The following is a 21,738-nucleotide window of genomic DNA, read 5'->3' as shown; positions in this document are numbered from 1 at the left end:
TTGCTGTGTGTTCTTCTTTTGTCCGCTTCTGTTGTTGTCAGCGGCATGGGAATCTGTGTCTCTTTTTGTTGCATCATTTTGCTGCATCAGCTCTCCGTGTGTACGGTGCCATTCCTGGAGGCTGCACTTTCTTTCGTGCTGGGCAGCGCTCCTTACGGGGCGCACTCCTTGCATGTGGGGTTCCCCTACATGGGGGCACCCCTACATGGGGGCACCCCCGCATGGCACAGCACTCCTTGTGTGCATGAGCACTGCTCATGGGCCAGCTCCACACGGGTCAAGGAGGTCTGGGGTTTGAACCGTGGACCTCTTATGTGGTAGACGGACGCCCTATCCACTGGACCAAATCTGCTTCCCCATCATCTTCCTTTTATAGATGAGAAGACTGAGATAGAGAGAGGTTAAATAACTTGCTCAGGGGCACTTGCTTCTAAATTGTGAAACTGGAATATAAACAGAAAGTTGGAAACTGGTTCTGTGCTCTTAACCACAGTCTTATCCCACATGTGTTCAGAGTAGAGATGGAGAATACTCTTAAAGGGTGGAATTCAATTTAGGGTCACATTCCTTCAAAACTTTTATAAACTTCAACCTGTTTCTCCCCTACCCCCCAAGATATAATGAGTTTAACTTTATTTCCTAAATGTCAAGTTAAAGCGAAAGATACCATCCAGAAAAGAGACCTTGGGGGCAATTATTAATTGGGGATGAGTGAGGAGTTATGGTTTGATTTTCATGATGCAAAGCATGCATATGGACCAAAGCACTCTACCAAATTAGAAAAAAGATTCTGGATTCCTCTGTCTGCACAAAAGGTGGTCATGTCTGGATGACAGTCTTGTACATTTAAGCTGAAAAGAAAAAGTCAACTGGAATTTTCCATTTCCAGAAGATGCTGAAGCAGGGATGATTTAAAAATAAATAAATTCTTCCTTATGGTCGACATAACATATATTAGTTATAAGAAATTTGGAAAATAAAGACGATCTTATAAAGATGAAAAAATATTCTTGCAGTCTGGCAATCCAGAGATACCATGATTAGCATTTCAGTATGTTTCCTTTGGGACTTGAGTATTTGACTAGAAGAATCAAAGGTCTTTAAGGCTTTCTCTGTTTAGGGTCTGTCTGTTGCCCTATCTTTTATCATTTGCCTTTTCTGTCTTTCTGTGCAGAATATGTATGCCTGTGGGATATATATCTGGCTCTCTCTCTTTTCCTCTCTACCTCACACACATCCCAGCACCCTTCTGGAGATATTGCCTGGTTCCAATGGGGAACCCCAGTCATTCAGTCTGATTTTGATACCTCTCTGCCAAGTCTTGGGGGTTAGGGCACCTTGCTTTTGATAATTTAGACGTGGGTCAAGAATTGTCCTCCTTGCTCCGTCCAGCTCAATCAATAACTAATCGGCACTGAGTTGATCTTATTAACTCACTTATTAACTCACTGCTCCCTCTGCTCCAAATCCCAGACCACACTGGCTAATGACAATACTTTAAATTAATATGAGGCAGATTAAAATTCATTGCAGCAAGGTTATCGGTAATGAGATAATCATAAGGCAAGTTATTGAGCTTGGAGTGAAAACAAAGTTGGAGCAGGGACAGGGATTGCTGCAGCTGTTGCTGCAATATTTTAACAGGGAGGGAATGGGGAATTTGGGGCTCTGCAATGAGGATGTGCTGTAGTGACACACCCAGACAGTCAGTGAATGCGGGGATTGAGCAAAGACAGGACTTGTGTTTAACGAGCAAATCATGTGGTTGATGTTAAGGTAGTGGAAGTAGTGAGATCTAGGGAAGAGACCCTAGAGTCAGTGTATGTTAGAATGACATTCTGTAACTATTTACATTTTTAATATGCAATTGCTTTGCAATTTATATGACAAAGCATAAAATTAGTTGTTGTTTCTGTCGATTAGGTTGTGGTCCAGACTTGTTGGACACAACAAAATACAGGGAGCGGAGGGACCTGTATTTTTTTTTCTAATTTCATTTTTCTGGAAAGATTTCCTTCCCCCCTTTCTGTCTTTCCATTTATCGAACACTTACTATATGGTGGGTCTTGTGCTAAGTTCTTTTTCAAACATTAATTCATTTAATCTTCACAATGCAGGTATAATTATTATCATTCTTTTACCAATGAAGAAACTGAGATTTTAAGGTTAGGTAACTTGCCCAAGCCTATATGACAAGGAAGTAGCAAAGTAGGATCTGAACGAGGCTTTTTTTTTTCTTTTTAACATTTATTTTTATTTATTTTATTTTTCCCCCTTCCCCTCCTCCTGCCTTGCTGTTTTTGCTGTCTGTGTTGTCTTCTCATTTTCTCTCTAGGATTCACCGGGATTCGATCCTAGAGATCTCTGATGTGTTCCCTCTCAATTGTGTCACCTCCTGGTTTCTGCTACACTTCACCTTGAGTCTCCCCTTGTCTCTCTTTTGATGTGTCATCATCTTGCTGTGTGACTCACTTGTGCAGGCACTGGCTCACCATGTGGGCACTTACGTGGTATTGGCTTGCCGCACGGGCATGCTTTCTCTTTTTCTTTTTTCACTGGGAGATCTCAGGGATCGAACCTGGGTCCTCCCATATGGTAGGTGGAAGCTCTTTCACTTGAGCTACATCTGCTTTCCATGAACCTAGGTCTTTCTGAGGCCAAAACCTATGCTACTAACTATTATTTGGTATCATAAAGAGCTAATATGAGCCCTTCTTGTTTTATTCAAGATCAAGTACAACTTGCATTGGTCTCTTAAACCGTGTATGCTTGATTCGATTTCTATGCCCCTCTCTTCCCCCCATGATGTCCAGTCTGGTATCCTCTGCAGAACATATCACATGTGAGATGTTTTTGGCCTGGTATTGGTAATGATAGTTTATGGATTTATGCCCACTTCTCAGTCTAAGCGCTGCATATGAGGGGTCATGACTGTAATTCCTTGCATCCCCTACATTGCCTGGTACATAAAGAGTTTCAACCAATGTCTGCTCTGGGCGTTGGACATAAGGTCCAGGGTGGTATCTCATACACCAAGGTTTGAACACACCCAGGTTTCACCATTTATTGGTTTTGGGACCTTGGGAATGGCCCTGAACCTCTTTGAGGACATCTATTTTACAGAGATTATTAGGCAGATTTAAAAACAACCTCAACTATAATCACCATCCATATTTGAGTGTTTACTGTAGCTCAGGAATAGTACTTAGAACATGGCACTAAATTGATTAATTATTCTGATTGTTACTGATTTATAAACCTGTGATGTCCAATATGGGAGCCACTAGCCATCTGTGTTGATTTAAATTTAAATGATATATAATATATTAATATATATAATATATAATATAATATAAAAAATATATATTAAATCACCTGTGGTGATTTAAATTTAAATGATTTAAAATTTTATATATATATATATAATATATATATATATATATATAATATATATATATATATATTTTTTAGGAGGTACCGGAGATTGAACCCAGGACCTTGTATGTGGGAGGCAGGCACTCAATCACTGAGCTACATCCACTCCCCAAATGATTTAAAATAAAATAAATTCCATTTCTCTTTTGCACTAGCCATATTTTATTTTATATTATTTTATTTTATTTTTATTTGCTTATTTAATTTTGAAAGCTGTGTTATGGTCTTTTTTTTTTTTGAAGATTTATTTTTATTTATTTCTCTCTCTGCCTCCCCCCACCGCCAGTTGTCTGCTCTCTGTGTCCATTCGCTCTGTGTTCTTCTGTGACTGCTTCTATCCTTATCAGCAGCATGGGAATCTGTGTTTCTTTTTGTTGCATCATCTTGTTGTGTCACCTCTCCGTGTGTGCGGCGCCATTCTTGGGTAGGCTGCACTTTCTTTCTTGCTGGGCGGCTCTCCTTACGGGGCACACTCCTTGCGTGTGGGGCTCCCCTATGTGGGGGACACCCCTGCGTGGCATGGCACTCCTTGCATTCATCAGCACTGTGCATGGGCCAGCTCCACACGAGTCAGGAGGCCTGGGGTTTGAACAACGGACTTCCCATGTGGTAGGCGGATGCCCTACCCATTGGGCCAAGTCTGCTTCCCTGTGTCTTTATTTGGAGGTAAATGTAGTTTAAGGAGATGTGTATGGCTGCCAAATTTACAAGGGGTACACTGGGATGGTTACTTTCACAGGTCATTTTGGCTAGGTTATTGTGAGCAATTGCTTGGCTAAGGGAGATATGGCCAGATTATCATTGTCAGGGTATTTCATAGATGGATTTGCATTTATAGTCAGTTGATTATATCAACAACTGATGGTGTCTATAGTCAATAAAGGAGATTGGTTTTAGCAAAGGATATCTTATAGTTCTTTGTCTTCAAGTTTATTCTTTAGTGACTCATTTGCTTTCTTTATGTGTTTTTATTAAATTGTATTTTTTTTTAAAGATACATAGATCACAAAAAATGTTATGTTAAAAAATATAAGAGGTTCCCACATACCCCACCCCCCACTCCCCACTCCTCCCATATTAAAAACCTCATTTATCATTGTGGCACGTTCTTTGCATTTGGTGAATACATTTTGGAGCACTGCTGCACCACATGGATTATAGTTTACCTTGTAGTTACACTCTCCCCCAATCCATTCAGGGGGTTATGGCAGTATATATAATGTCCAGCATCTGTCCCTGCAATATTATTTAGAACAACTCCAAGTCCCAAAAATGCCCCCACATCACAGCTCTTCTTCCCTCTCCCTGCCCTCAGCAATTACCATAGCTACTTTCTCCAGATCAATGCTATAGTTTCTTCCATTACTAGTCACAGTAGTTCTATAGTAGAATACCAGTACGTCTACTCTAATCCTTATTTTATTCCTCCATCCTGTGGACCCTGGGTTGGTGATTGCTTTAAGATTCAAGTTTTTATTTTCTAATATTGTATTTCTTAACTTTAGAAATTCTAATGTTTTCTTTATATCTTCTATTTTTCTTCTCATTATGTTTATGTAGTTTTTATAACCTTTTATGTGTCTTTAAAGAGCCATTTAAAATTTTTTTATTTTTAAATTTTAAAAAAATATATTTTTAATTCATTTTTAAAAGTCTCAGACTACATAAAATACTACACACACACACACACACACACACAAACACAAGGGATTCCCACATGCCCCACTCCCCATACTTCACACTTTTACCCATCCTGATAACTTCCTTCATTAGTGTGATATATTCATTGCAATTGATGAACACATTTTGGACCTCTGCCACACAGCATGGACCATAGTTCACATTGTAATTCACACTCTTTCCCATTCCACTCTGCAGGTTATGGCAGGATATACAATGTCCTGTATCTGACCTTGCGTTGTCATTCAGGACAATTCCAAGTTCTGAAAATGCTCCCATATTACACCTCTTTTTCCCTCTCCCTGCCTTTAGCACCTCCATTGGCCACTGTCTCCACACCAATGATGTAATTTTCTCCATTGCTAGAAATCACAATAAGTCTATAGTAGAATACCAGTAAGTCCCACTCTAGTCTAAGTCTATTCCCCAATCCTGAGGATTCTGGGATGGCGATGCCCACTCTGCCTCTGAGACGGACTAGCCGTATTTTAAATGCCCAATAGCCACATGTAACTAGTGGCTGCCCTATTGGATAGTGCAGATACAGAACTTTTACATCGTGGCAGAAGGTTCTGTGGACAATTCTGTTACAAAATCTTTGCAGTCTGGCACTATGTGTTATTTATCTGGTGTCCTGCATGATGCTCATGCCTGTGTTGATACTCAAAGATTTGTATGTTATCCAGGACTAGATTCAAGGGAATGCAGAGGTCAGATGACTTGGGAAGCTTGGCTCTCTCATTGAGCCTGCTGTCATGGCCCAGGGAAGCATCCTGGGTAGGAGTGAATCCTGAGATTCCTGTGTATATTCCTTGCTGCCAGCAGGCCAGGAGATGAATGTGGAGAGAGGGAGTTTGCACTGTCAGTAGTTTCCTGAAAATTGGAATGGGGCCTACCTGATGATCCCAAAGGACAATGAAGCTATAGGAGCTGGAGCTGGAATGAGATTAGTATCTGCTCTATTACTCAGAATTTGTGTCTTTTGGCCTTAAAAGAACATCTTAATTTTGTGGTGGGTGGTAATGTCCTCACCTCCATGTGAGCATGTGAATGTGTGTGTGAGTTTATTTAGAAGGTGGTTGAAGGTGACTTTGGGGCTTCTTTAGTTGAATTGTGGGTGCCATTTGCAGGAGGTGCTGACTCAGTTCCATGGATGATGGCTTTGTGAGCGTCTGACCCACACTTATCATCAATCTGCATTTACAGTGCATACGCGGCTCGCCCTGAGGGATGCAGAGCGTGCAAGGCACACGCGCAGTCTCTGCCCCCAAGACTGATGTGCCAAGTAATTGGACAGTCGGGCATGGACCAGCCTTCCTGGGCTTGTGTGACCGGAGAGGGCTCCCAGCATTGCCCAGTGATTCCCCAAGTGACCACCCCTTTGTGCCAAGGGACACCCTACCCTGGGACTGGGTCAAGTTATAGGTGGGGGCGCAGCGCTCTGGCTCTGCTCCCTGGTGGGAGGGCCTGGCAGGATGAGGCCCTTGCTGTCTGAGGACTCACGTGGCAGACACAAGTGTAGAGTGAATCCAGCCTAAAGGAAATGGTGGAGCAGGTCTGCCTTGGGAGTTAGTATCTTCCTCAGTGCCTGCATCCCTCAGCAAAGCACACACACCCCTTTGCTCACATTCTCTTGGTCCCAAATGCCCTCCTTTTTCATCCTAATCTTTTCCAGTTCAATTTCAGAGGCTAGCCCTGAGCATTATCCAGGGTCCATTCACACCAGTAATTTGAACAGGGAAAATTTAGTGTAGTGACTTAGTAACTACAAAAAGGTGGCTATCTCCTAAAAGGGGTACAAGAAAGTTCTAAGGGAAGTAGCAAATGTAAGAAGCACCTACTACTTCTGGGGCTGAAGGAGAGTGAGCAAGGAAGGCACTAAGAACTCAGCAGAGGGCCCACTCCCACCTGCAAGGCCTGCCCCGGAAGGTGCAGCCGCCCAGTGGCTGGCAACATGTGGAAGGCGTGGGCCGGAGCTGGGCCTTGGGAGAAGCCTGCCAGTGGCCAGAGAGGCTTGTGGGAGGGTGTGGGCCATGCTGGTCTGAAGGAGGAATCCCTCAGCTGGCAGAGAAAGTCCCTGGCAGGGATGGGCCAGTGCCAATCTGTAAGAACAGCCTCCTGGGTGATCACAAAACTCATTGGGGGGGGGGGGTGTAGGCCAGAAATGGTCTGGAAGAGCGGCCCACCAGCAAGTGGAGGGTGCTGGCCACAGCTGGTCTGAGAGGGCTTGTCACCGGCTGATCCACGGGCTCCTGTGCTGCAAAACAGCTCCCGGGAACCAGCGAGGGAAACCCTTCCCCGCTCCTCCTGCCGCGCCTCCTGCCACGCCCCCTGTGGACAAAGCCTGAACTTCAGTTGTTTGGCAAAGGAGAAATAACGCCAGATCCCTTATAGAACAAAGAAGGGTGGGTTTGGCCCTGAGAGCGTATATTCATAACTGTCACCCTCCCTGACCCACCTTCCCTGACAATCAAGCCTTGCCTGTAATTGCAGCCGTCTTGTTTCTTTTCTGGGTGAGCTTCCCCGGCACACTATGTCTGCCCTTTCAGAGCCCCGGGCCTGTGCTGTTCCTGCTGTGGGTGGCTCTTTCCCCTGCCGTACCGAGCACGTGCTGGCCATACTCCAAGCACCCAGTCAGCACCCAGTGGTTGGATGTCTTTACTGGGAGGGGAGGAGAAACTGGGGCCGGGCTCATCCCTTCTTCCAACCCTCTGCTCCCTTTTGGAGCTGATGTGACGGCTCCCCCGCTGGCCCCGGGAGCAGCTTTGTGGGAGTTTGAGTGTGCCCCCCCTCACCCCCCGATGAGCTGGATCCAGGCCCTGGGCGCGCTGGGGCCCTAGGCCTAATGCATATGGATGCCTTCCGGGCTGCCTCTTCCTCTGCTGGGCTGGAGCTGGTGGCAGTCACCTGAGTGCAAAGCTGTTTGTCCGTAATAGTCTGAGCTTTTGAGCGGCAAAGGGAGATACCCAACTCCATGCTTGAGCAGGCTGTCCCGGGCCGCCTTTCGCACTTCCTCGGAGCTAAGGTTTGATTGTGGCTTTGGCCAGCTCGGGCGCTGACTCTGCTCAACTCCACATGGCCTTCCACCATCTGACGCTGACCAGCTGGGGCCCTAATTTCAGATTTTTAGCAAAGAAAATTACCCTCCTCACCTTGGTTCACTGAGGGTGCAGACCCTCTCTCCTCTCTCTCTCTTTCTTGCTCGTACCCTTTTCTTTTCCCTTTCCCTCCCCTTGCCCTCCCTTCCGTCTCTCACACTTAATTCTCACAATTAATTTCTATCCTCTGTACCCTCCTGCCCAGCTTGGACCTGGTATCCACCTGAAGTTTTAAGGACTGTGCTCAGGGGTAGGCTCATGTGTACATAGGGTTCTCCCAGAATGGGCGGGAGTGGGAGGTAATGGCAGAGATGTCCAGCAGATCCCGATGTGGGTGGGTGCCTGAGGGCCTAAGGACAGCCTGCTGGCCCCTGGATTCTGGGGTGCCAGGCAGATGGGCTCCTCGGCTGCTGGGTTGAGGGTGCTCAGGGCTGCAGTGATCTCTTCTTAATTCCTAGAGTAACTGTTTCCCTGTGGTTCATTTGGCATCTAATTATATAGGATCATAGAACATTTCTCTCATCCTTGTTGCTGTTACTCGACTCTTCACATGGTTTTGTTGCCCCAAATATATGCCTAATTATGTCAGCATCCTTCATAGCACTTAACAGGGTGTAAGTCCATCATGGATGTCATCAGCCTCTCCTTGTTGGCTTGGACGATAGAAAGAGGTGCCAGGGCCCCAAGGCCCCAGGATCCTTTTTCTTCAACGTGTGCCAGTACTTCGTCTTGCCTCAGACGGCTGCAGCTCCTGGGAGGCAGGATCTGTGTTTGAAGACCCTCTCCTGGGCTGGGGTGATAAGTGGGGATGCACACCCTGGGGGCTAACGGGTGTGACCTCTGAACTCTGGGAGGACGGGTTCTCAACTCTGGACGGCTCTTCTGTCCTGGTCAGCGTGCCCCACGTGCCAGCTACCGCCCAGTAAAACAATTCCTCTGGTTCAAAGGAGACCCTGTTAAAGTTTGCTATGCTGGGGTTAAACGAGCCCTGAATTTGTAGTGCTTTCTAGACCTTCTTTTGACATTTATTAGCTAGTTCTTTTTTTTAAAATTTTTTTTAAAGATTTATTTTTATTTATTTAATTCCCCTCCCCAGGTTGTCTGTTTTCTGTGTCTTTTTGCTGCGTCTTGTTTCTTTGTCCACTTCTGTTGTCGTCAGCGGCACGGGAAGTGTGAGCGGCACCATTCCTGGGCAGGCTGCACTTTCTTTCGCACTGGGCGGCTCTCCTCACGGGGCGCACTCCTTGCGCGTGGGGCTCCCCTACGCGGGGGACACCCCTTCGTGGCAGGGCACTCCTTGCGCGCATCAGCACTGCGCATGGGCCAGCTCCACACGGGTCAAGGAGGCCCGGGGTTTGAACCGCGGACCTCCCATGTGGTAGACGGACGCCCTAACCACTGGGCCAAAGTCTGTTTCCCAGCTAGTTCTTTTTAAGCACAACAATTGAATTTTTGTCTTTAAAGATACCAATTCCTGACCCCCAGAGTAGCTGTGAGGATTGAATGAAATAATGCACACGAACACGATTTATAAATCATAGAATTTCAAACAAAATTTTATTGTATATCAGAGGGGTGGGTGCAAACACATTAGCTCAGTGTACCCTTTAATGAATCATTTAGTTAAAATGCCTTGAAAGCTTATTTCTGAGGGGGAGGAACCCAGACCAGGTAAGTTTCGATGGAGAGGAGGAGATCAGAGGCATGGGGCCTCCTGAGAGGCTGGCCTCAGTATGAGGTTGGAGTTGGCTGCTGTAAATATCAGGAGACTGAAGGGAGGATAGTGAGGGAGAAGGCGGGGTGGGGTGGGGTGTGTGTGTGTGTGTCCTGAACATGGGAGTAAACCAGTTTTTAGATCAGAGGGGGCAGGAAAAGGGAGAATGTCCAGGGCAGAGCCTGCCCTCACACCTCTTTGACCCTCCCCCGTCTCCCACAGGTGCACCTCCGCTCTGCCAGACGTCTGTGTGAGCTCTGCTGTGCCAATCGGGGCACCTTCATCAAGGTGGGCCAGCACCTGGGGGCCCTGGACTACCTGCTGCCCGAGGAGTACACCAGCACACTGAAGGTGCTCCACAGCCAGGCCCCACAGAGCAGCCTGCAGGAGATCCGTCAGGTCATCCGTGAGGACCTGGGCAAGGAGGTACCTGCCTCCGCCAGGAGGGATGGGTCCCTGGGTGCTCACTTCCGACCAGGCCCCCGCAGACGTCCTGCTCCCTGGGTGTGGGGTGCTGGGGCTCTACCGTTGGTACTGAGCTGAATATCACAGCAAGTGTTGGTGCTCAAATCTGAGAGGTTAGACGGAACCTCGGTGGCCCTCGGTAAAAAAATATTAGTTGGATCATATGAAATTGTTGATAGTAGACTCTTTTTGACCTGTTTCCTGACAGGATTCATAGGGTTTGATCTAATAGCTTTCAGTTGCTGAGGTTTTACTGTGTATTGGTCGACTGTGTGGTGTTCCATGCATTATCTCCTTTAAATTTCAGGGCAAATGTGTGAGGTAGGGACTGTAATTAACCTCGTTTTGTGGTTGAGGGCTGAAGGCTGAGGATGGTAAGTAAAAGGTCCCAGGGCACTTTTAGTATGTGATTACAGTGCACCGCTCCGTGATGCCACTGGTAAATGTTCAAATCATTCACTGCACTGTCTTTTTCAGAATGTGCTGGTAGGCAGTCATCCAGCCTCTGCTTGATTACCCCCAGTGATAGGAAGCTTACTCTCACCTGCTGCCCAGGGAGCTTGTTCTCTCTCATCTCTAATTGTTAGCAGGTGTTTCCTCCTATAACTAAACCTGCCTTCTCCAACCTGACTCTTCTGATCCTCATTCTGCTCCCCCAGCTGCAGAGAAAGGGGCTCAGGGCCCTCCTGCCACGAGCTCTCGTCCTTGTCATACTCCTTTGTACTAATGCATGTGTGCCAGTGGCTGCAGGAAGTGTGGCACCCAATATTGGGCACCGTAGCACAGACCCTCGCTGCCTGTTCCTGCTACTGTGTTTCTGGGGATGGGCCAGGCCCACAAATCATGTGATAAAAGTTGAGGGTAGCTCAGAGCTCCCCACTAAAAAGCTTCCTCACCCCCTCGCCTATCACTGAATTTGAGCTTCTAAGAGAATTCTTCAGGACTTCCCCAGTTTCCTGAGCAAAATAATCATAAGGTCAAGTCTCTATGAGCCTTACCCGAGATCACAACCTTAAGACTCCCAATTGCTCTTAGACTAAAATCCTTAGCAGGACTTTCCAGGTCCATCCCCATCTGGTGCCAGGCTGCTGGGGAGTTTCATGGATATGACTTGATGGAGCAGAGTGGCATTGTGGTTAGTTTCGGCTCTGGAGCCAGACAACATGGGCTTGAGCTCTTCTCTGCCCTTCCAGGTTGTATGACCTTGCACAAATTATTTATCCTCTGAGCACCTTGCTTTCCATATCTGTAAAATGGGGACTGACTTTAGTATCTACCTCTTGGGGTTGTTGTGAGGATTAGAAGAGATAATGGATGGAAAGGGCTTAGGGCAGTGCCTACCTGGACCGAGTGCTCGACAAATGCTAGCTCCTGTTATTGTTGTTGTTTCCCTCTGCTCTGGTCACCCTGCACTGCTTGTCTCAGACTTGGTGTACACTCGGCCCTCCACGCCTGTGCCCATGGTCTACCATCTGCCTGGAGTGTCCTAATCCATTCTCTACCTGTTGAGCGAGTCCTTGCTTTTCAAGGCCGTTGTCCATCCATCCATCCATCCATCAAGGCACTGTGCTAGGTGCTGAGTGTCCCACTTCCTCTGTGACGTCTTCCCTGACCGTCCCTAGCACAGTCCGGTCCCTTCTTTGGCCTCCCCAGGGCTTTGCTCCCTTCGCTTGTGCGACTTGTGGTGTGCCCAGCTGTCTGTAGGTGGTTTTGCCGCACGTCGTCAGCTCTTGGTGGATGAAGACCGTGACTGTCCTTTTACCCCCGTATTCACAGTGCTCACAACAGGGTCTGGCATTTAGTAGGTGCCCAGCGTATGCTTCATGAACCAAGGGAGGAGTGAGTGATGGCTTAGTTAGGCTGCTCAGAGCCGGGCAGGGTATGTGCGGAGGCTTGATAAAGACCCTTGCTCCAATTTCACTGATGCGTATGGAGCTGGCCTTGGCCGACTATGCCTTAATGTAGAGCTGGTGCCAGGAGCCCAGCTTCAAGGGACACATGTCTGATGTCTCCTCCCCTGGCCTGGAGGAGGGGGCCTTAGTAGCTGAATTTCTGTGTCCAAGTCACACAGGAGTGAGCATAGAGCCCTCTGTGGTCTCCCTTGCCGCTGAGGAACATTTCCTCCAAATGGTAGAGACTGAACCAAGGGTAGACCTGATTTAGGGCAGGAGTCAGGGAGCAGGCTGCAGGCGAGGCGGGGCAGGTTAGAATGGGGGACCCCAAGCAGAGGGGCTGGGGTTGGCCAGCGCCTGGCTTTGCTTCTCACCAAGACTGTTGGCCTCCTGCTTCCAACAGCACACGATTCACCCCCAAATTAAAACTAAATAAATCACTGTAATAACAGTGTGAGGTACATCATTGCTGGCATGTGGCAGCTTAGTGGGGGTGGATGTGAGGGGGGAAGGCAGCGGGAGATTAACCCTTGGAGGCCGACTTGTCTGCAAAGAGATGCGGAGGGTGGTCGTGGTGGGGAGGGCAGGTGGGGCTCCCACCAAGCCAGGGGAGCAAGATGGGAAGTTCCACGGCCAGCTGTCAGGGTGGGCCACCTGCAGGCTGAGGACCGAGGACGTTTGGGGTTGGTAGAGATCATGTGCACTTTCAGGGCCTCTTCTCCAGGCCCCTCCGGCCGTGTGGTCCTGAGCATGGCTGAGTGGCTCCTGCCCCACAGTATGTCTCGAGCTCTCTGAGAAGGGGAGGCCGGTGTCACAGTCACGGTTCTGAGGGGACGTCCCTCACAGCTGGGAAGCTCAGAAACCTCTGGTTTCTTACCCCAGGCTCTACAGGCACAAAAGCAAAGTTCCCCCACCCCCTTCCTCTTCTTCCTCCCTCCTGGGAAGATGGCATTTGTTCCCCTGTGACACACTTTCCCAGCCTGTGGGCGGAGGGAGGGGAAAGGGGCTGTGTGGGAAGCAGGGTGGGTGAGTGTGGGGGTGTGAGGGTGGAGGGAAGTCAGTCACTTTGTGCTTCCCGCCTCCTCCCGCCCCACCCATGACACTTCCCGGGGGAGCTGCTCTCACCCTGGGAACATGTTTGGAGAGGGGCCCGCACATCCCGGGTTCTGCACCAGTCCTGGAACCGTCCACGGAAAGCTCTGTTTCGTCCTGGGTTTCAGGAGTGTGGTCAACAGAAGTTGAGTGTGTGCTCTGCCACCACCTTCCTTCTAGGTCCCAGTCCTTGAGTAGGCTCTGAGGTTACCCAGAGCTCAACGACCAGTGATTGCATCTGCACTTAAGACTGAAGAGCAGGGAGAGGTGGTTTGATGGGATCTCAAGCCTGACACGTTCCACCAGAGCTGGCTGATTCCATCTGTGCCTGTTGGGGATCCCTCCCATCAGCAGAGGCCTTGGAGAGTCCCCGGCCTGGGTGGGTGGGGCTGGTCCGGAGGGGTGCCACCTGCAGCAGGGATGGAACAGGGATGGAGCTTACAACACTTCTGGACTCGAGGATTTACGTTTGGTTCTTGGTCAGACCAGCTCCCAGGTCAGCAGCCTGGGGCATTGTGGGAGGGGTGTGGGGAGTGAGGGCAGGAACGCTCTGTGCATAGGGTGTGTGCTGGGGATCACACAGCTAAGGGAGGGGCAGTGACAGGACGAGCCCCAGGTCTGATTACCAGGCCAGTGCTCTATTTCCCACTAATAGAGATTTTTTTTCCCGCAGAAATCCTTCCGGAAAGCAGCCTTTAGTGTGAAGTTTCTCAGCTAGTGTTACCAGAATGAAGCTGACTTTTCCCCCCTTGCTCTTTAAGTCTTGAGGGATAGGTTCTGGGAAGTAGTCAGGAGTTCATACTCCAGGAGGTTGGGTCATTTCTGCTGCTTCCAGAGTGACCTGTGTCTGGAGTGGGTTGGGAGATGGTCTCAGCCTTGGGCTCTTGGCTGCCCTTGGCCAGTAGGTGGCGCCTGAGCTTGAGCATCAGGGAGGGGTATTGAAGACCTGGCCCTTGACTGTAGAGGGGCGCCCTGACCAGCTGGGTGAGACGGATTCTCTCTACTCTTGGCCTGGCCCATGGTCTGCAGGGAGCCAGGCCTGCCATCTCTCCACCCCGAATGGGGCAGATACAGGCCTAAGCCGTGTAAACGACCTCGGCCCCTTGAGCTCTTAGCTCCTCCTGGGGGACCTGACCTGATTCTGCGCATGGACCACCAACCCCAGGCTTACACCTTCCTCACTGGGCCCCTCCAGGCGCTCACTGTCTGTGATTCTGTGGCCCAGCACCTTTTCCTTCATTCTTTCATTTATTCTCACTCTTGCTTGTTCAAGCAGCTGGTATTTAGTGAAAAAGGCACAGGGCTGGACACTGGGTAAAATCAGGGGTGGGTAGGGCCTCATTCCAGCCCTGATGCCTGGGGCCTTGAGAGGTACACTTGCCGCTGTAACACCGGGCCATGTCAAGTGCCTGAGGAGTTGGCAGGAGAGGGAGGTTGCACTTGGGTGGATGGAGGCTTCCTGAAGAAGGTGGCATCTGATCTAGGCCCTCAAAGATGGCTGGGATTGGAGGAGGCTGGAGGAGGGATTTCTCCTGGATGGGATGGGCCGAGCCAAGGTGCAGGGACAGGCAAGCAGGAAACATGGAAAGCAAACAGTGACTAGTCTTGTTTTTGGTACTTAGGTCAGTGAATAGTAGAGCCGAGGCTGCCAAGTTGGGGCTGTGGCTAAATCACAAAGGCCTTGAATGTCCCAGTTCCCTGCCTTGGATACTGTATGACTTGGGAGAGAATGGATGAGGGGAAGTGGCAGATGCTACACCCCAAAGTAGAGCCCAGGTCAGTGCCTTGTACCCAGTAGGGGCTCAGCAGACACATTTGGTTGAATGGAGGAGTTGTAGGGGCCCAGGAGCAGGTGGGGAGGAAGTGGAGGTGGTAGGAATTGAGACTGGTTCCAGAAAGTGCTCTCTGAAGGGGAGAAGGGGACAGATGGATGGGCAATGAGTCATGAGGGGGGTTGTTTTCAAAGAATCTCCTCTGGGGCCTGAGCAAAGGAAGGATACATGAAGAGACTGAGATATATGGAGAGGTGGGGTGAAGTTGAAAGAACTCCACCTGATTTTCTTAGTGATGTGAGAGATGAGGTCCTCTTTGATGATTGGGGGGAGGTGGATGTGGGGAGGTTTGAGGTAGGTGTAGAGCTTGGGGGTAAGAACTGTAGTGTGACTTGAGAAGAGACAATAGAATTGTCAATTTGTCAGTGGTACTGACACACTTTGGTTATGGACACACACATACACACATACACACACATCTAACCCCTCACCCCAGTATAGTCCAAATGATGGTATGCTTTTGTTGTTGTCATTGTAGATTACAGTTGTATCAGATAAGCTTCTTTCCAGCTCTGAAAATCTATGGAAAACTGAAGGCACTGAGGTCAGCTACTGGAGCATAGCACAGAAATACCTTTGCTAGGGGCACTGCTTGCACTGGTGTTTAAAATAGCCAGGTCTGTCTTGTATCCTCTTAATCAACCATATTTTCATCAGTCTTTTACCCCCTGAGCTCCCATGGGGGTGGCGATTTCAACTTGACTGTATTTTATCATTTCCCATAGTACCCAGGAAAAAGAAGTACTCAGAGGACCATCTGAGTCGAATTTCTACAAGAGTTTAGAGAAGATGAGGAGTGCCATTGTGTATCAGGGGTACCATAGTGTATCAGGTGAAAGAACTCACACCCAGTTGTTTTATGTGACTCTACAGGGGCAAAAGGAGGTGACTGTAAAAAAAAATGTTTTTATCTTATTTCACCCAAGGTTTAAACCAAAGTTCAGGAAAAAAATTAACTCTTTATCAACTGTTTTTCAAGCTTGGTGGGGGGAGTCAGAGAGAAGGCATCTGTAACAGTTTGATATGGTTATGAATTCCCAAAATAGATATTGGATTATGTTTGTGAACTGGTCTGTACCTGGGCATGATTAAGTTATGATTAGGGCTTTGATTGGGCCACGTCAGTAGGGTGTTGAGTCCCTGCTCCTTGGTGAGCAGGGACTCACAGATAAAAGGCATGGCAAAGGACAGAGTTGAGGGTTTTGGATGTTGGATTTTTGATGTGGGAGAGTGATGCTGAAGCCTTAAGCTGGAGCCCCAGGAAGTAAGTTCACAGAGGAAAGAGAAGCCAGCCGCAGGAAGAGAGGAATCCTGAGCCCAGGAAGAAGCAAGCCCTGGGAAGAAAGGAACCTTGAACCCAGAGAGAAGCAAGACCTGGAAGGGAGGAACCCAGGAAGCCTGAATCCTCGCAGCTATCTGCAACATCTTGCTCCAACACATGAAAATAGACTTTGGTGAGGGAAATAACTTGTGCTTTCTGGCCTGGTATCTGGAAGCTCCTACCCCAAATAAATACCCTTTATAAAACTCAACCAATTTCTGGTACTTTGCATCAGCACCCCTTTGACTAACTTTACAGCATCCTAGGCAGGATGACCAGCGGGAGCCAGGGTGGGAGGGCAGGGAGGTAGGTAGGAGGGTGCCTGGCCTGTGGGAGGAGCAACAGGTGGGGAGAGCTGCAGAGATGGAGAAGGACCTTGGAGGACAGGAGGGGCATGGGCTCGGGTAGTGAACGGTGCGCTTTGCGATGATTCTAGTAATTTCTGCATGTCTGCACATGGTTCCTCTGTTTGGAGAACTTTGTGAGAAGTAGGAAAAGGCATCCCTTCCAGGCAGACCATATGCAAAAAAAGCTCCCTTTCTTCCAAACTGCTGCAGCTCTGCTAGGGCTGGATTTCATTTCACACTCGCCCCTTGGCTGGGCATTTCTTGGGGGCTCAGCCTGCACACTTGCACCCTCAGCCCTGTGTTCACATGGCACTTGAACTTTATTTTGAGCCTTCAAGGTGGGAAGGAGCCAAACTGCCCTTTGGCTTATTTACTGTGTGATTTTGGGCATGTTACTTAGCCCCTCTGTCCTTCAGTTTCCTCATCTGTAAATTGGGTTAAGTCACGGCACTGGCCACAGAGGCTTGCTGTGAGGATTAAATGAGTTATTGAATGTGGAACATTAAAACACGCCTGAATGGTAAACATTAGCTCTTCTTCCTGTGTTGTGCTGGATGCTTTATATATGAGAGAAACTGAGGTTCAGAGAGACTTGTAAATGGCAGAGTTGGGTCTTTAGCCAGGTTTTCCGATACCCAGTACAATTCTCTGTCCTATACGCTATTTTGCCAGAAGAAGCCTTTTTCTTCCCTTCCCTGATCATACCCAGCACCCCAGCTACTGGCCAGCCCTTCCTGCCCCTTGTTAGAGAGCTCTCACCGGCTGCCTTGGGAGCCTGTCCCCTGGGGGTCTAGAGTGCTGCCTCCTACCTTGGGGGCTGCTGGTAGCTCTGCATGTCGTTGTTATTTACCGCAGTTTCCCCAGCCCCTTTAGCAGCATCTCTGGGCCAGGGACGCTGACTTTGGTGCTCTTTGGTCCCAGAGCTGACTCCATGTTTGGGGTGGGAGTGGCCCAAGGAGAAAGCCACAGGTGCCCAGGCTCACAGAGGTGGTGCCTTGCAGATTCAGGACCCGACTCCAGTCTTCCTCCAGTGTGAGTGCACCTTATGGTGTCCCAGTGGAGCTGGAGAGTGGGTATACTGCCCTTCTACCCCGAGGACTTGATTCAGGCTGGGGCCCACGGCTGGCCAAACAACCCCACCCCTGGTGACATGTGCCCCCAAACTCTCTTATTCTATGCTGCCTTCTTTCCAGTGCTGCTTCAGCTTCTCCTGGTCCTTTTATTTACTCACAAAAATTTACTGCGCATCTCTGTGCCAGGTGCTGTGCCTGCCCCTGGAGCCCTGCCGCTGTTCTCCAGCACTGGCAGGGCCCAGGCTGTTCCCCTGGCCTCAAGCTGAGGGCCACACTGTCCGTAGATCCGTGTCTCCTGGTCCCAAGCACAAACCTTTCTTTGTTCTGGGGTCTGGCTGCTTTGTCTCCTGACACATCCTCGAGAAGTCTGCCTTGGGGTGTTCTGGGAATGGAACAGAAGGACCCGGTGGCCGTGAAGCTGTGCGGGGAGGAATGGGGGGCCGAGAAAGAGATCCCTCCTCCTGCCCTTGCTTCGTCCTGCTTTCCCGGCAGCTCTTAATAAAAAATACATTTATATTGAAAACATAATGAAGAATAAAATAACATTTTCCCCCCAATAATGCCGAACACCAAAAGGAGATTTTTATCAATTATGAGAGAGATTTTGGCTATAAAATGATAATTTAACGAGCGGGAGATGGATGGCGGGAAGTGCTCATGTCAGCCAGGACGGATGGCGTCCCATTAGTCATGGGGTGGACCGGCTGCGGTGGCCCTTCTCGCTGCAGCACCCCCCACCCCGGGCCAGGCTGCACCCCCTCCTGACCTCCTCCCTCTGCGGCTCCCGGCCTCCAGGGTCATGAGGCACCTTCAGGCCCATTGTTCTGTAGCTTCCGGACGAACTGGACACAGCTCAGGCTGTGTCTTTTCCTGCCTATGGAATAAAAACCCTTGGCGATCTTGTCAGGTATTCCTTCCTACTTTCTTTCCAGCCACCCGCCTCTTCCTCTCTTCGGACAGCTTCCACTCTGGCTGCCTGGGGGTTTACTTGGTTTCCCAGACGGTCCTGCATTTGCGCTCCCCTGGGCCTGACGTGGTCTGTGCTGTCCTCTCGTTTTCCCCTTCTCACTCACTGGACTCTTTCTCACCCTTTATTCGCCAGGTCTAACAATGACAACAACATAGACACACAAACATGTATGCACACTTTATTTTTTTAAATTTTATTTTATTTATTCATTTTTTAAAAAATATTACATTCCAAAAATATGAGGTCCCCATTCACCCCCACTGCCCCCACCCCACCACTCCTCCCACAGTAACGCTCTCCCCTATCATCATGACACATCCATTGCATCTGGTGAGTACGTCTCTGGGCATTGCTGCACCCCATGGCCTGTGGTCCACACCATAGCCCACACTCTCCCACGTTCCATCCAGTGGTGTATGCACACTTTAATGCTTTAATTCAGGGTCTGTTTTAGAGTTACTAATGGAGCAGCTCACACATATCATTTAATCCCTATGTGTAGATACTATTATTAACCTAATTTTACAGATAGGAACCTGAGTGTACAGTTTCTTCCTCCATCTCCTCATGTACCCCAGTTAGGATTAATGGACCCTTTCTGCGTTTCTCAAGGATGTTTCCTGTCGCTTATTGCAGCTCTAGTGCAGTAATTTATTGCCTAATGGTTGGCTGCTTCCCCTATTGGTGGTTGTTCATCTTGAAACCCCCTCTCCCCCAAATAGCGCCTGACACATAGTAGGTGTTATTAATTTTGCTGAATCAAGTCACTGTCTTCCTAAAGGCTTTGCAGACCTTCCCTGCCAGGTTGAAGTGCCTCCCTCCTGTGAATCCAGAGCTTGGTTTTGACCCCTGGGTGCTCCTCTTGCTGCACCCTGGTTGGTCATCTCCATGTTCATCTTCTGTTCTCGTGGTAGTAGGTCTCCTCCACGTGTCCTGCGCTTCCCTCAGTACCCTGCTCAATGCTGGGCTGTGACTTGAGCTGAGACGCTCCATCATACCCAGGACGTGGGGGCCCAGGGTGGCTTTGGGCCTGGCGGCCTCAGGGCAGCTGGCCCTGCCCCTCCTGCTGTTCTTGGTTCTGCTGTTCCCTGGGGAGCCTGTGGCTGTGGTGGGAGGGGATGTCCGGTGCTATCTGAGCTGCGGGCTAAGGGTGAGGGGCAGGTGTGGCTTCTAGGGAGACCAAAGGATCATTTCTGAGACAGCCTGCAATACAGGCTAATAAAATAAGCTTTAGAGAGAGTGGTGTGATCTTCCTAAGCCTTAGTTTCCTTGTCTGTAATACAGTAGAGCCTTCACATCAATATGACTGTGGTAAGGATTAAGAGACACAACCCATGTAGAATGAAGTACCTGGCGCATGGTAAATCCTCAGTACCTTAGCCGTGGTTACTTTGCGTGGAGGTGCTGAGAGGACGAAATGAGCCTGAGGGACTGGAACCTTCTTGCAATGCCCAGCCCATCGCCTGGTGCCTGGTTCTTCATGGAGTTCGACAGATTCTTGCTCTTTTTGTTCATCCTCCATTGTTCCATGGCAAGTTATGCAAGAGAAGCAATAACTCGTGGGTTGTAAGGGTTTTAGAAATCATCTAGTCCAACTCTGTCATTTCACTAAGGTGAGGAAACTGAGGCTCAGGAGAGAGAAAGTAACTTCCCAGAGTGGCATAAGCATTGGTGGTAGAAGCAGGACCGGCACCCAGGTCTCCTGACTGCTGGTCCAGCACCCTTCCTCCTGGACTGTTCTGTTCAGGAGTGGACACTTAGTGGTCAGGATGAGCGGGCCGGCACTCAGGAGCGAGGCTGGACTTGCTCTCAAAGACGTCCAGGTGGCCTCAAGAGCATTCATCCTTCTTGGGACCTTCTGGTTTCCCATGGATTTGAGGAAGCCATAATTTCATAATTTTATCCCTTGAGGTATTCTAGGGTGTACTTTATACACTGCTGCCAACCTCCCAAGTACCAGTGGTTCAGGGTGATTATACCGCTGTGCTCTCCAATTCACCCTCAAGGCAGAGACCTTGCTTGAGATACTGCCCTGCTCTGGAATCCAGTGGGCAGGATGGTGACCAGGCTCTCCGATTGGCTGGTGTGTCTGGCCTGTTTCATACATACTTGCTGCAGATAAAGGGTTTGGACCTACCACTTCCTGGCTTGCTCACTCAGAAAATACATATTTGTTGAGCAACTGATATCTTCTTAGCTCCATGCCAGTGCTGTGGGGGATATAGAAAATGTTAAAGCCATTGCCCCTCCCTCCCAAAGCCAAGCAGACAGAACAGTACACGAAGGGGATAATTAGAGAACAATTAAGCACTCAATTGTGGGGCTGATGGATGAAAAGTTCAGGGGAAGTTCTGATAAGGCTTCTTGGAGGAGATGGGCCTTGAGCTGGTCCTTGAAGGATGAGTAAGATTTAAGGAGGGGAGGCGGAAGGGTATGCAGGTCTGGGCAGTGTACGTGGGGGAAGATGTGATGGTGGGTGCTGAACCCAGCTTGCATGGTGCCTGGCGAGCAGACCAGCCAACCTGGAATACCAGGGAACTGCTATTGGACAGTGCTTTTATGATTGCAAGAAATGGAACCCCAACGTGAATGAGCTGAGGCAAAAAGGCAAATGCAGCATCTTGTGTGATCATGTATTAGGAAGGGTTGGGGGAGTTGGGCTGCTGGGGTATTGCTAGGATCTTCTCTCTCCTCTCAGCATCTCTTTCCAGGCCAGATTAATTCACAGTCAGGTGTCTCCATGACCCAGACATATGGCCCTGGCAGCTCTTGGCCTCACCTCTTCCCAGCTGTTCTTCCAGAAGGGACTGTTCCTCACC

General features: G+C 49.1%; 1 protein-coding gene across 5 annotated transcripts in view; it reads left to right on the top strand.

Annotated features, from left to right (window-relative positions):
* Positions 1 to 21,738, top strand: part of ADCK1 (aarF domain containing kinase 1) — a 129,927-nt gene that overhangs the window by 41,962 nt on the left and 66,227 nt on the right. For all 5 annotated transcript variants that reach the window (XM_058292928.2, XM_058292943.2, XM_058292935.2 and 2 more), the window contains one exon: positions 10,150 to 10,353. In XM_058292928.2, coding sequence (XP_058148911.1) covers positions 10,150 to 10,353 — 204 coding nt within the window. The remainder of the gene's footprint in view (positions 1 to 10,149; positions 10,354 to 21,738) is intronic.

This window comes from Dasypus novemcinctus, chromosome 3 (assembly GCF_030445035.2).
Source record: "Dasypus novemcinctus isolate mDasNov1 chromosome 3, mDasNov1.1.hap2, whole genome shotgun sequence".
NCBI classification, from domain to species: Eukaryota; Metazoa; Chordata; class Mammalia; order Cingulata; family Dasypodidae; genus Dasypus; species Dasypus novemcinctus.
Note: the sequence above shows the minus strand (reverse complement) of the source record. Positions and strands in the feature narration are given on the sequence as shown.